At 36.8% G+C, this 14,682-nt stretch overlaps 1 protein-coding gene across 1 annotated transcript in view; it reads right to left on the bottom strand.

Moving 5' to 3' along the window:
* Positions 1 to 14,682, bottom strand: part of CATSPERB (cation channel sperm associated auxiliary subunit beta) — a 153,492-nt gene that overhangs the window by 66,594 nt on the left and 72,216 nt on the right. Inside the window, exon 15 of the mRNA XM_025392882.1 lies at positions 10,441 to 10,585. Coding sequence (XP_025248667.1) covers positions 10,441 to 10,585 — 145 coding nt within the window. The remainder of the gene's footprint in view (positions 1 to 10,440; positions 10,586 to 14,682) is intronic.

A 14,682-nucleotide genomic window follows, 5' to 3' on the forward strand; every position in this document is an offset into this window, starting at 1 on the left:
ATGAATCTGTAACATTTATGGTGATAACTGCAGACCAGCTCCACTTTTGGTTATTCTATTTTATACTTTGTACATTTTCCGGTATGTCTTCTTTTCTCTTTTTCATGTCTATTTTTATGGGTTATTCTGTCTCCCTTGCTTTAATACATATACACAAACTTAAATGTATATATGTGTGTGTGTGTGTGTGTGTGTGTGTGTGTGTGTGTAGACATTGTTGCCCCGGCTGCTCTTGACCTCCTGCGCTCAAGCGATGCTCCTGCCTTGGCCTCCCAAAGTTCTGGAATTACGAGTATGAGTCACACATCTAGTCTTCTTTTGTTTTTTAAGACTTGCATTGTACACACTTCTTTTTTTTTTTTTTTTTTTGAGACAGAGTCTTGCTCGTCACCCAGGCTGGAGTGCAGTGGCACAAACTTGGCTCACTATAACCTCTGCCTCCCGGGTTCAAGTGGTTCTCCTGCTTCAGCCTCCCAAGTAGCTGGGATTACAGACACCAGCCAGCATGCACATTTTAAAAAATTCTATGAATGATCACAATAAAGGATTCCAAAAATATTCCTAACTCCATGTAAAGTTATACTCAGATAAACAGATAGGATTTTGGATTGCCTTTTAGGGATGGCAAAACTTTGGCTTTTTGGTTTTAACTTTTTGTTATTCCTCTTGTCTTTTAAATTCTTGATTATTTTATCATGCAGTTCTGAAAGTCTCCAACTGTGTTTTTATTTTTTGTGTCAATAATATTCATAATTATTTCCTCTGAATCACATGTAGTCAGGTTTTTTCTTATGCTCCCGTGAGCTTTTCAGTAGCAAAACTTTGCTGATGTAATTGCTAAGGTTCAGTATGCCATATTTTGTGGATAAATATGGCAAGAAATGCTTGTTTCACATGTTAACAGCTTGGGAATTGAGACACGTTTTATAATTGATGTGTCTTACAATCATTGTCAGCCAGAGGGCACTCAAATCATAGTGGTCAATTGCCTACTTTGTCTCAGTTATTTATACTGTCATCACTTTAATTGAGCTTCCTAGATCATTGGTGTAATACATGTTGAGTTTTATTGCTGCTTAAAATGCTTTCAAACAAAGTTATTGTGGGTGCAGAGAATAAAACAAAGCAATAGGACCTATATTTATCAGTAAAGCCAGTGTCACGGAAGGAATCACCATAATTTGTTGTAGAAGAATTTTACATTCTCTTTTAGAAAATGAATATGAATATGAATAATGAGTTAAGTTGGTTCCAAATTCTTACGTGAAACTAATTTTTTTGGAGGTTCTATATTAGAATATGCAAACGGTTGCAGCAGAAGAATCCAAGGCTGGCTTGATTTTTGTTTCTTTAAAATTGATTTACATTTTCCATTTCAAATAATTCAGAAGAGTGTTTCTGCTTTTAGTGTATTGGTTTGTTTTGCTTTTAGTTCAAAAAATTAATGTCATTATTGATTTTGGTTTCCTTTGTTCTTTCTATTTTTTGTATTTATCCATCCATCCATCCACCCACCCACCCATTTCTATCAGAGGGCTATACTATGCCAGGAACTGTAGATAAAAGAGAGAAACATACAGCCCCAGTTTTTGTTCATCACTAGAAATTCCTACGATTTTGCAGTTTCTGAATCCTTAGCATCTATATTTATTATTTTAGATTTTCTCCACTTATTTGTTCATTTTACATCTGGGTATGTTTCTATAGTTTATATTTACAATTTTAAATATTTTATAATTTTTATTGACAATTTAGTTTTCTTAGGTGTTATTTTTACTGTTTCCAACATTATCTTCCTAGGCCTATTTTGGTTTTTATTTCACAAAATGCACTTTTTATTCTCTATTTGGCCATTCCTCCAGATCCACTCTCAGACTTTCTCCTTCCTGTTTGGTGCAATGGAAGACTGATTTCTATGAATTGCAATCTTTGTGTTGTTTCCAGTTGACTCCTGATTGGGCTTGGCAAATGAAATGCAGCAGCAGGAGTTAAGAAAGGGGAAGGAAACAGAAGTTAAGGTAGTTTTCACCCTCTTTCTTCTTGCTTTGGTGGTGTGGTTCTGTGGTGGCTGTGAGCTTCCTAGACTACACCTCTTAAAGGGTGGTCCCTACTCCATTCCAGCTTTGACTGGGCTTTAGTAATGCCATCTATCTATCTTATCCCTCTAAGCAAAGAGACTGTAACATCTTTCTTCCATTGCTAGTCTCTAGATATTTTAATATCACTGTTGCTCCCTTTAACCATGTCTGCCCTCTGCAAATAGTCTCCTTATAAAGCTTCTTCAGGTAAAACACCTGAGTGGAATTATGTTTCCTGCATAGTCCAAAACTGATAAGGTGCTTTTACTTACAATGTCCCTAGGGCATAGAATATAGAGGTGGAATTCTGGGACTGAGCTGCTTACATACTTAATGAGTGAACAGATGACCACTTATGCCTGGCAAACCATAGCAAGCAACGGCTTCACAATTACTCAAATTATCTCTGTGGCGAGTGTGGGATGCAGTGTCTGTGGAGGGCAAGACTTGAAGTGGTCCAGTGGAGTAGCTACAGTTGATTACAATGACAACCATGGTTTTTACAAAGATTGTGGGGTAGCATGACTTTCATGGATATATTGGAGGGCTTACAAAAGCAAAAAGAAAAGCTTAAGATGAATATTCAATTCAAGGCCGGAGTAGAGGCTCTGGTAGTCATACGGGAAAAAAATGAACTTCACTTCATAACATATACAAAATTAGAGATTTTACATTTGATCTATATATGAAATCTAAAACAATCAATTTCCAGATGAAAACAGGAGAATATCTTCATAGCTTTGTGATAGGCAAAGAATTCTTAAATAGAATACAAGAAGTAAAAAGTGCTAACCATAAAAGGAAAGATTGATCAATTGAGCTTTCAAAAATTAATAATTTTTGTTCAAAAGATACCATGAAGAAGGTAAATAAGACAAGCCACTAATTACAAGAAGATATTTCCAAGTCATATTTCTAACAAAAAATCATACCCATAATACATTAAAATCTCATAGAAGCAGCAAGAAAAGTAACTCAAATCAAAACTTCATTCAAAAAAGACTTGAAAAGAATTTGCAAAAAAGGATATAAAAATGAACACATGAAAATATGCTTAACATTATTACTCATGCAAACTAAATCTTCAGTGAAATACCATTAGGCTGGGTGCAGTGGCTCATGCCTGTAATCCCAACAGTTTGGGAGGCCTACATGGGCAGATCACTTGAGGTCAGGAGTTTGAGACCAGCCTGGGTACCTGTAATCCCAGCTACTTGGGAGGCTGAGGCAGGAGAATCACTTGAACTCGGGAGGCGGAGGTTGCAGTGAACTGAGATCATGCCACTGCACCCCAGTCTGGGCAACAGAGCAAGACTCTGTCTCAAAAAAAAAAAATAAATAAATAAATATGGCAAGAGGCAAGAGGGAGCTTTCTGGAATACTGGAAATGTTCCACATTGTGCTCCTAACAATATTCACGATTACTTTCATTTATTTCACAATCATATGATGCGTGATCACCAGAATCTTAGGTTGACACAGCTGCTGTCTCAACACACCATTCAGACATATAGACCACAAGGATTAATCCTGATACTAACATAAGTTAAACAAAAGCTTTATTGACAGAATAGAGAATAAATAAACTGAGTGGTGAAGATCTGGAGAAATAGAATCAGGATTTTGTGGTCTCTCTTTATCCTCAAACAAGGAAGGACCAATAGAGGAGATTCTATAACTGTAAAACTGCTTTTGCTGGTGAACATCAAGGACAAAATATTGAGGCCTACAAAACCATGCTTTTTGAAGTTATGTCAGAAACCTTCAGAAATTTGTCATTTAAAATCATATCAGAGACTGAAGATCAGAAGAAACTGGTTTTAAACTGTACAATAAAAAATGCTGTGTGTTAAAAACAAACAAACACAGCCTCTGTCTTGTCTTGGTGACAGTGTTTTTCTAATTCCTGTTAGACCTAATAAGATATTTCCAAGTCTACCTCAATCTCAAAACTTACCCAATAATCTATAACAGTTCGTTGTTGAGGCAACATTGAGAGAAGGAAGGTGAATCAACAAAATCCTGAAGACTCTCGGTAATGCCCTCCTAACAAGTAAGAAGGCACATTGGTCCCTTTTCATGCTGCTGATAAAGACATGCCTGAGACTGGGCAATTTACAAAAGAAAGACATTTAATTAGACTTACAATTCCGCATGGCTGGGGAAGGTCTCACAATCATGACAGACGGTGAAAGGCACTTCTTACATGGTTGCAGCAAGAGAGAAATGAGGAAGAAGCAAAAGCGGAAACCCCTTATAAACCCATCAGATTTCGTGAGACTTATTCACTATCATGAGAATAGTGCAGGAAAAACCAGCCCCCACGATTTGATTACCTCCCCCTGGGTCCCTCCCACAACATGTGGGAATTCTGGGAGATACAATTCAAGTTGAGATTTGGGTGAGGACACAGCCAAACCATATAAGAAGGTGATAGTGGATGAGAAGATAGCAAAAGGAAAAGTAAAGGGAAAAATCAAACCCTCATGAGTGAAACCAGGTTTACCACTTTCCAAGGCACTTCACTGAGTTGAGAAAATGGGTCCAAGTCCTATCTAAATGAGGTGAAGCAGATGGGTCTCAAGAATAATTCACTTACACTATGTTAGAGCAAATAGAAGATCTGACCAGTGCTGCATCTTTAATGATGAACTTGATGGAAACAGGAAGAGTGGGAGGAATAGAAGAAGGAAGGAAAAGGGATAAAGAAGGAGGTGGGTGAGTAGAGGAGGGGAGTAGGGAAGATTAGAAAGGGAGGGATTATAGAAAGGAGGCAGAGCAAGATGGCTGAATAGAGCCTCCAATGATTATCCATCCCTGCAGAACATCAAATTGAACAATGATGAACACAAGAAAGCACCTTTATAAGAACCAGAAATCAGCTTGGGTACCAGCTTGGCCACAGTGGACAATGCATGAAGTGGGCTCCTGGGGTCTCTGATTCCAGTACTTGGCTCTTGGGTGACATTTCTAAACCTGCCCTGGGCCAGAGTGTGGCCACTGCCCTGAAAGGAGAAACCCAGGACTGGCAGCATTCACCAGAAGCTGACTGAAGAGTCCCTTGGACCTTGAGTGAATAGCGGTGGTAGCCGGGAGGTAATTGCCATGGGCTTGGGGTGGTGGTGGCCATGAAGAGAGACTGCTCTGCTTCAGGATAAAGGAGGGAAGAATGGGAAAGACTTTGTCTTGCAGCTTGGATGCCAGCTTAGCCACAGTAGAATAGAATACCACATAGACTCTAAGGGTCTCAACTTCCTTGGCTCCCAGATGGCATCTCTGGACCTAGCTGGGGCTGGGGGCAACTCACTGCCCTGAAGTGAAGATCATAACCCTGGCTGGACTCATCACCTGATGACTATAGAGCTCTTGGGCCTAGAGTAAACATAGGTACTAGCCAGGCAGTGGGCACTGTGGGCCTTGGGCAAGACCCAGTGCTGTGCTGGCTTTGGGTTTGACCCAGTGCAGTCCTAGTGGTGGTGGCTACAGGGGTGCTTGCATCACCCCTGCCCTAGCTCCAGGCAGCTTAGCACAGAGAAAGAGACACTATTTGTTTGGTGGAAAGTAAGGTAAGATAACAAAAGTCTCTTCTTGGTAATACAGGGAGTTCTCCTGGATCTTACACAAGACCACCAAGGCAGTACTTCTACAAGTTGGCAATAGCCAAAGCATTACTGGGCTTGAGGTACCTCCTAATGCAGATTCAGCTACAGTGAGCAAAGACTTAGATCACAACACTCAAGTCCCTTTGAATACTTGGAAAGCTTTCCCAAGAAGGATAGGTATGAACAAGCCCAGACTGTGAAGATGACAATAAATACCAAACTCTTTAATCCCCAGACACCAATCAATGTCCAGAAGCATCAAGATCATCCAGGAGAACATGACCTCACCAAAGGAACAAAATAAGGCACCAGAGACCAATCTTGGAGAGACAGAGATATGTGACCTTTCAGACAGAGAATTCAAAATAGCTGTTTTGAGAAAACTCAAGGAAATTCAAGATAATACAGAGAAGGAATCCAGCCTATCAGATAAATATAACAAAGAGATTGAAACAATTAAAAAGAATCAAGCAGAATTCTGGAGCTGAAAAATGTAATTGACATACTGAAGAATTATCAGTCTCTTAACAGCAGAATTGATAAAGCGGAATAAAGAATTAATGAGCTTGAAGACAGCCCAGTTAAAAATGCACAATTAGAGGAGATGAAAGAAAAAAGAATAAAAAGGAATGAAGCATGCTTGTAAAATCTAGAAAATAGCCTCAAAAGGGCAAATCTAAGAGTTATTGGCCCCAAAGAGGAGATAGAGAAAGAGATAGGGATTGAACATTTATTCAAAGGAGTAATAACAGAGAACTTCCCAAACTTAGAGAAAGATATCAATATTCAAGTACAAGAAGGTAACAGAACACCAAACAGATTTAAGCCAAAGAAGATTACCTCAAGGCATTTAATAATGAAACTCCTAAAGTTCAAGGATAAAAAAAGGATCCTAAAAGCAGCAAGAGAAAAGAAACAATAACATACAAAGGAGCCCCAACACATCTGGCAGCAGACTTTTCAGTGGAAACCTTACAAGTCAGGAGAGAGTGGCATGACATTTTATCCTAGAATGGTATATCTGGCAAAAATATCCTTCAAACATGAAAAAGAAACACTTTCCCAGATAAAAAAAGAAACCTGAGGTATTTCATCAACACCAGACCTGCCATATGAGAAATGCTAAAGGGAATACTTCAAGCATAAATAAAAAGATATTAATGAGCAATAAGAAATCATCTGAAGGTACAAAACTCACTGGTCATAGTAAGTACACAGAAACATACAGAATATTAACATGTTAATTATGGTGTGTAAACTCATATCTTGAGTAGAAAAACTAAAAGACACACTGATCAAATATAATAACTACAACAACTTTTCAAGATATGTCAGTTTAAAATAATGGGTTATAAGATATTACGGTAACCTAGAATTTAAAAACATACAACAGTTATACAAAAAATAAAAGCAAGAAATTAATAGAAGAATTGATCAAGTGGAATAAAAAATCAGTGAGCTTGAAGACAGAAATTAAAACATGCTACCAGAGAAAATTGTCTTCACTAAAAGGAAGATAGGAAGGAAAGAGAGAAGGAAGGGAAGACCGCAAAACAACCAGAAAAAAATTAACTAAATGTCAGGAGTAAGTTCTTACTTATCAATAACAACATTTAATGTAAATGGACTAAACTCCCCAATCAAAAGACGTAGAGTGCCTGAATGGATTTTTTTTTTAAAGTCCCAGTGATCTGTTGCCTACAAGAAACACACTTCACCTATAAAGACACACATAGACTGAAAATAAAGAGATGGAAAAATATATTCCATGCAAGTGGAAACCAAAAAAGAGCAGAAGTCACTATACTTATATCAGACAAAATAGATTTCAAGACAAAAACTATAGAAAGAGACAAAGAAGGTCATTACATAATGATAAAGGGGTCAATTCAGCAAGAGGAAATAAAAATTATAAATACATATACACCCAATGCTGGAGCACTCAGATACAGAAAGTAAATATTATTAGAGCTAAGGAGAGAAACAGATCCCAAAGAATAACTGTTGGAGATTTCAACAACCCATGTTCACCTTTGGACGTGATTTTCTCTCTGGACAGGTCATCCAGACAGAAAATCAAATAAGAAACATTGGACTTAATCTGCACTGTAGACTCTATGGACCTAATAGATATTTACAGAACATTTCAACCAATGGCTGCAGAATGCATGCCCTTCTCCTCAGCACATAGATCATTCTGAAATAAATAGAATATATGTTAGGCCATCCATATCCATATGCAGAAGATATCCATGTGCAGAAGAATGAAACTAGACCTCTTTCTCCACACACAAAAATCAAATCAAAATGGATTAAAGACTTAAATCTAAAAACCATAAAATGACTAAAAGAAAACTTTCAGGAAACTATCCAGGACATTAATCTAGGCAAAGATTTCTTGAGTAATATTCCACAAACACAGGCAACCAAAGCAAAAACGGACAAATGGAATCACGTCAAGTTAAAGAGCTTCTGCACAGCAAAAGAAACAATCAACAAAGTGAAGAGACAATCCACAGAACAGGAGAAAATATTTGCAAACTACTCATCTGACAAGGAATTAGTAACTAGAATATATAAAAAGCTCAAACAACTCAATAGGAAAAAACTAACAATCTGATTTTAAAATGTACAAAAATCTGAATAGACATTTCTCAAAAGATGACATACAAATGGCAAACAGGCATATGAAAAGGTGCTCAATATCACTGACCATCAGAGAAATACAAATCAAACTTACAATGAGATTATCATCTCATCCCAGTTAAAAGAGCTTTTATCAAAAAGACAGGCAATAATGAATGCTGGTGAGGATATGGAGATTGTACACTGTTGGTGGGAGTATAAATTAGTACAATAGAGAGTACATTAGTACTACGAAGAAAAATTTGGAGGTTCCTCAGAGAACTAAAAATAGAGCTACCATATGATCCAGCAACCCCATTGCTAGGATATACCCCCCCAAAAGAGATCAGTATATTGAAGAGATAGCTACACTCCCATGTTTATTGTAGCACTATTCACAATAGTGAAGCTTTGGAAGCAGCCTAAGTGTCCATCAACAGATCAATGAATAAAGAAAATATGGTACATATACACAATGGAGTACTACTATTCAGCCATAAAAAAGAATGAGATCCTGTCATTTGCAACAACATGATTGGAACTGGAGGACATTATGTTAAGTAAAATATGCCAGGGACAGAAAGACAGAGTTTGCATGTTCTCACTTATTTGAGGGAACTAAATATTTTAAAAATTGAACTCACAGACATAGAGAGTAGAATAATGGTTACGAGAGGCTGGGAAGGGTAGTGGGGCATTATGTAGGGGGAGAATGGCGATGGTTAATGGGTACAAAAATATCATCACATAGAACAAATAAGATCTAGTATTTGACAGCACAACAGAGTGACTACAGTCAATAATAATTTATTGTACATTTTAAAATAACTGGAAGAATATAATTTGAATGTTTGTAACACAAAGAAAGGATAAATTCTTAATGTGATGGATACCCCATTTACCCTGATATGATTATTGCACAGTGTATGCCTGTATCAAAATATCTAATGTATCCCATAAATTTATACACCTACTATGTACCCACAAAAAATTAAGAATAAAATTTTTTTTAAAAAGGAAGGGAAGAGAAGGAAGAAACTAACAGCATGTAAAAGATAAAAAGAATCAAGTTGAGACAAAGCATATCCCAAGAGAAGAGGTAAATTTACTTCCATATTCTGCTCAAAAAATATTAATAAACTAAATTCAACAAAACAAGATCTCAAAGACTCAATAATAGAATGACAAAATAAAATGAAAATGCAGGTCACGAACATATAGAAATAAATTGAAAATCATGTCCCTTTATCACTCTAGGGTCCTAGGCTGGTTAGCAAAATTCAACTGAGTTGGAAAGGAGTGGGCAACTGTCATTAAGGTCAATCAATATTAACTGTTTTGAGATTTGCTAAAGTGTTCAGAATTACAGCCAGATAGGAAGAATAAATTTTAGTGTTCTATACCACTGGAGGATGGCATAGTTAACACTAATATGTTATATAGTTTCAAATAGCTAGGAAGAGGATATTGAACATTCCCAATACAAAGAAATGATAAATATTTGAGATGACAGAAATGCTAATTACCCTGATCTGATCACTCTACATTATATGTATCAAAATAGTGCTTTGTACCCCATGAATATGTAAAATCAGTATTTGTTAGTTAAGAAGTACAATTATACTTAAAAATTAGCTACTTCTTTTGCTATGCAAACACTGATAGGAACTATATAGAGTTGATCAATGAAAGCACAAGATTACCAAATGAAAGCGATGAGAGCAGTGTATCATTCACACAACTTCACCATTACTAGTTGTGTGTCAGTTGTATCAGTGTAATCAGCAAAAGTAAGCTAACATTACCTACTTCAGCAAGGTTGTTGTGAATATCAAATGAGACGATATTTGTAACATGTTGAGCACAATTGTAGCTTGACAAGTGGCAACTGTTATTATTTGGCTTTTGGGACAGTAAAATGTTTCTGAAATGGTAAATGAGAACATAGCATGGTGACCTAGTGTTGCCTTTCTTTAGGGCTATCCATAGGATACTACTTCTATAGATCCTACAAATCCATCACCCCTAATAGTTTTGAGATCTTAGGATTAGTTAATTAATATGGCAGATTTTTCATATATCTTCTAATCCTGGGCCACATGTAATGCTTACACCAGTGAAAGCAAATTTCTTACCTGCCTTTGTCAAGTAAACCTTTCCACGTTGAGAAACAAAAGTAATAGCTGATGTATAAAAACTATGAAAAGTCTTCTTTATGATATCATTATGAAAGTCAGCTACTAATTGAAAGGTGCTGCCGCCATCGACTGAAAGCCATATCTAAAGGAATAAAGAGATAATACCTCACTAAATAGCTGCCATGCAACAGTTGGCAATTACCTATCAGCCTACATGAGAATAGCCATGTGGCATGATCTTTTCCATATGCCTACATTCATCTCACACACACACACACACACACACACACACACACTCGTATGCAGACTCCTTATCTACTTTGTCTACCTTCTATTTCCATCCTAGAGTGTGTATGAAGGTGTCTGTGGCAGAGTAGCAGGTCTACACAATATGCATAGTGATTGTATAAAACAACAAAGTTATTCCTATGATCTCCCAAATAATTCCGTGTTCATAAAAGAATGGAGTGCTGGGTGCATTTGGATCTGGGGAGGGGTTTACGCCATATTGACATAATACTTCATGTTCTAGGTGTCTGGCAAATATATATGCAGACATAGTTTGCATGGAAAAGCCCTTGTCATTTGCAAGGGATGTGTCCTGGTACCTTCGTAGATCTTCAAATCACTTATCTCACTGTACAGTTATATTAGTTTATTACTATAGCATCTTAGTTTCTGTATTTCCTCATCTTTAGGTAAGAGTTGTTTGAGGATAAAACAGATCGATTATGTATTAATGATTCCTACTTGCTACCTCTTTTAATAGCCTGAGACTCATTCACATGAAGATTTCTGTTGTTTGGATTTTTAAAAATTAATTTTAATAACAAGTTATACAAGAAAATAGGCTTTTCTTGCATTTCCAACTTTATAAATATGGCTGAAGAGTCTGAGACCACCATCCAAATAATTCTTCTTTTATACCTCATCTGATATAATCAATCCTAGTCTCCTCTATCTCTTCCCAGAGGTAACCAGTTATTCAGTTTGCAAATTCTAAGCATTTACATTCATATGTATGCAGATGCCAATAAAATATGTACAGTACTGATTTCATTTTTATGGTGGGGAGGAGAGAAAGGCTTTTAGACTTGGACAGGAAGTACCTTTGACCTGGACTGCTTGCTTACTGGGCCTGAATATTACAAACACACACAGGAAACGTACTGAATACACATAGGTGCTTCTGTTACTCAGGATGCAGCACTCATTGCTGGCATAATACAATCTATGAGCCGAAACATATGGTATGTGGACCTCAATTTTCACTCTTGCTTTGGGCCCTGCAAACATTACTGGTGAGCAGGGAGGTAGTTAGGGTGTCTAAGGAAGGGCACTTTGAACAGTAGGTTCGAACTTGTATCATACTGTACCTGTTGTTCTATAAGTTACATTTGTCACGCAACCCTATGTCTCGGGTCTTTTTATGTTAGCTCATGTGGATCAGCACATTCTTCTACACTGTCCCCTAATCTCCAACTTATGGATATATCATACTTGAGATAGTCTACTTTTCCACTAATGAACATTTAAAAGTTGTACCCAACTTTTCAGTGTTGTGAATAGTACTGCAGTGAACATTCATTTATCTGCCTATCTGTACTAATGTCACAGTGTTATCTTTAAAGGAAATACTGAAAAATTGAGTTGCTGAGTCAGATGCTATGCATACATATAAGACAGGGTCTCTGTCACCCAGGCTGCAGTGCAGTGGCATGATCTTGGCTCACTGCCACCTCTACCTTCCCAGCTCAAGTGATCTTTTCACCTCCGCCTCCCAAGTAGCTGGGACTACTGGTGTATGCCACCATGCCTGGCTAATTTTTGTACTTTTTGGTAGAGATGGGTTTTTGCCATGTTGCCCAGGCTGGTCTCAAGCTCCCGGGCTTGGCCTCCCGAAGTGCTGGTATCACAGGCATGAGCCACTGCATCTAGCCACATTTCTACAATTTTAATAGAGACTACCCAAGTGCTCTTCAGTTTTGCTGAACCAGATTATAGTCCCACCAGTAGTGTATGAGAGTATCTGTTTTTCCAAACCTCACCAATACTTGATATGACCAAAAATTTATTTTTAATTTTTACTTATGATCTGAATGAAAAATGACATCTCATTGCATTTTTTCCCTAAATATTTTAAATTATTTGTCTATACATGCCTTATTTATATTTTTCCTTATATTATTTAATAATATAATGAACTGTGTGAACTGAAAACCTATGAATCAGCATATTGCTAGTAATTTACATCTTCCTGTTTCTCCCCATTCCTATCCCTCTACCTTTCCTGTTACATATCCAATATCTTGAATTTTGTGTTTTCTCATTCCCTTGGTATTTAAATTATTTTTAGCGCATATGTTCAAATAACATATTGCTTAATTTTACTTATTTTTGCTCTTTGTAAAAAGGGCTATCCATACCATATATTGTCTTCTATAACTTACTTCTCCTCAACATTATGTGCTTAAATTCATACATGTTGCCTACAGCTCAGTTCATTTGCTTTTTCATTTCCATATAAAAGTTCATTAGGTGAATAAGATGTAATTTACTTATTCATTTTCCTATTCACAGACATCTGGATTACTTTTAGTAATTTGATCTTATTACTAGCAGTACCCATGACAAACATTTTAAAATGTCTCTGGATATATGTATTTCCCTTGCTGAAAAGTGAAATTGGTGGGACACAGGATATGCAAATATTCACATTCACAAGATAATAATAATAATGGCAAATTGCTTTCCAGAATAGTTGTAATAATTTACTCTCCCAGCAGCCATATATAAGAAATCTTGTTGATCTACACTTTCTTCAACGTTTTGTATCGTCAGAATTAATTTTGCCAATTAAGTATCTGGAAATGATATTGTTCATTCCTGATTTGTATTTCCCTGATTGCTTGTAAACTGCATCATCTCTTCACATATTCGTTCCACTTGTTTCCTTTTCTGTGGTATGCTCATGTGTGTGTTTTTTCCTTTGTGTTATTAGGTTGTCTTTTTCATATTGCTTTGCAGAAATTCTTTATATATTCTTACTTCTGTAATTCTTTCTTAGTTAAATGTGTTGCAAATATCATCTCCCAGTTTGCAGATTGTTGTTTTTCACTTCTTAGGATATCCTTCATGAAAAAGTCTCTTCGTTTTTCTGTCCTTCTTCCTTCTTTCTCCTCCCTCCTCCCTCCTCCACCTCCTTCTCCTCTTCTGCTTCCCCCTCCTCCTTTTTTTAAAAAGAGGATGCAGAGAACTTTCATTGGATAAAAAGTGAAGTTAAGAGACTCTATGATGTGATTTGGGGGCCTAACCAAATGAGAAAACTGACCGCTAAATGGCTGGCTTACAAGTGAGCTTTTGGCCATATCACCAGTGTAATTTAGGATCAGTCTTCATTTCCTTTATTATTTTTCATTTTGAATGTTTAACTGGATCCAAATTATAAGTCATTGCCAAATTACTTTGGAAATATCCTTTGTCTTGATTATGTTACTGCATATGGATGGTGCTCAAATTTATTAAAAATTAATTCAGATGTTTTCAATTTTGTGAAGAGATGGCGGATATTTTCTAAGTCAAAATACAAAAGTGATGTGTGATCTAACTATTGGTTATCTTATAATTTTTTCTTTTTTATTGAGGTAAAAAACACATATCATAAACTTTATCATGTTATCCATTACTAAGCATACAGTTCAGTAGTGTTACATATATTTACATTGTAGTGGAAGAGTTCCCCTAGACATGCATAGTCTTCCCCATTACTAGCATTCCCCAACAACTGATGAACCTACATTGATACATCATTACCACGCAGAGTCCATAGTTTACATTAGGGACCTTTCTTAGTCTTGTACATCCTATGGACTTAGACAAATGTATAATGGCACGTATCCACCATTATAGTATGAGACAGAAGAGTTTCACTGCCCTAAAAGTCCTCTGTTCTCAGCCTATCCAACCTCTCTGCCCTCTAATCCCTGGCAGCCACGGATCCTTTTGCTCTCTCCATAGTTTTGCCTTTTCCAGAATGTTATATATTGGAATCATAAAGTTTGTAGCATTTTCAGATTAGTTTCTATCCCTTAGTAATATGCATTTAAGTTTCTTCCTTTTTTTTTTTTTTTTTTTTTTTTTTTTTTAAGTGTTTCCCTTTTCTCCCCCCGGTGGGGGTGGGGGGGGGAATTTTCGGTTCACTGCGCCTCCCCCCCCAGTTCAAGCGGTTCCTCTGTCCCC

The sequence above is a fragment of the Theropithecus gelada genome, chromosome 7b, assembly GCF_003255815.1.
Source record: "Theropithecus gelada isolate Dixy chromosome 7b, Tgel_1.0, whole genome shotgun sequence".
Taxonomy (NCBI): Eukaryota; Metazoa; Chordata; class Mammalia; order Primates; family Cercopithecidae; genus Theropithecus; species Theropithecus gelada.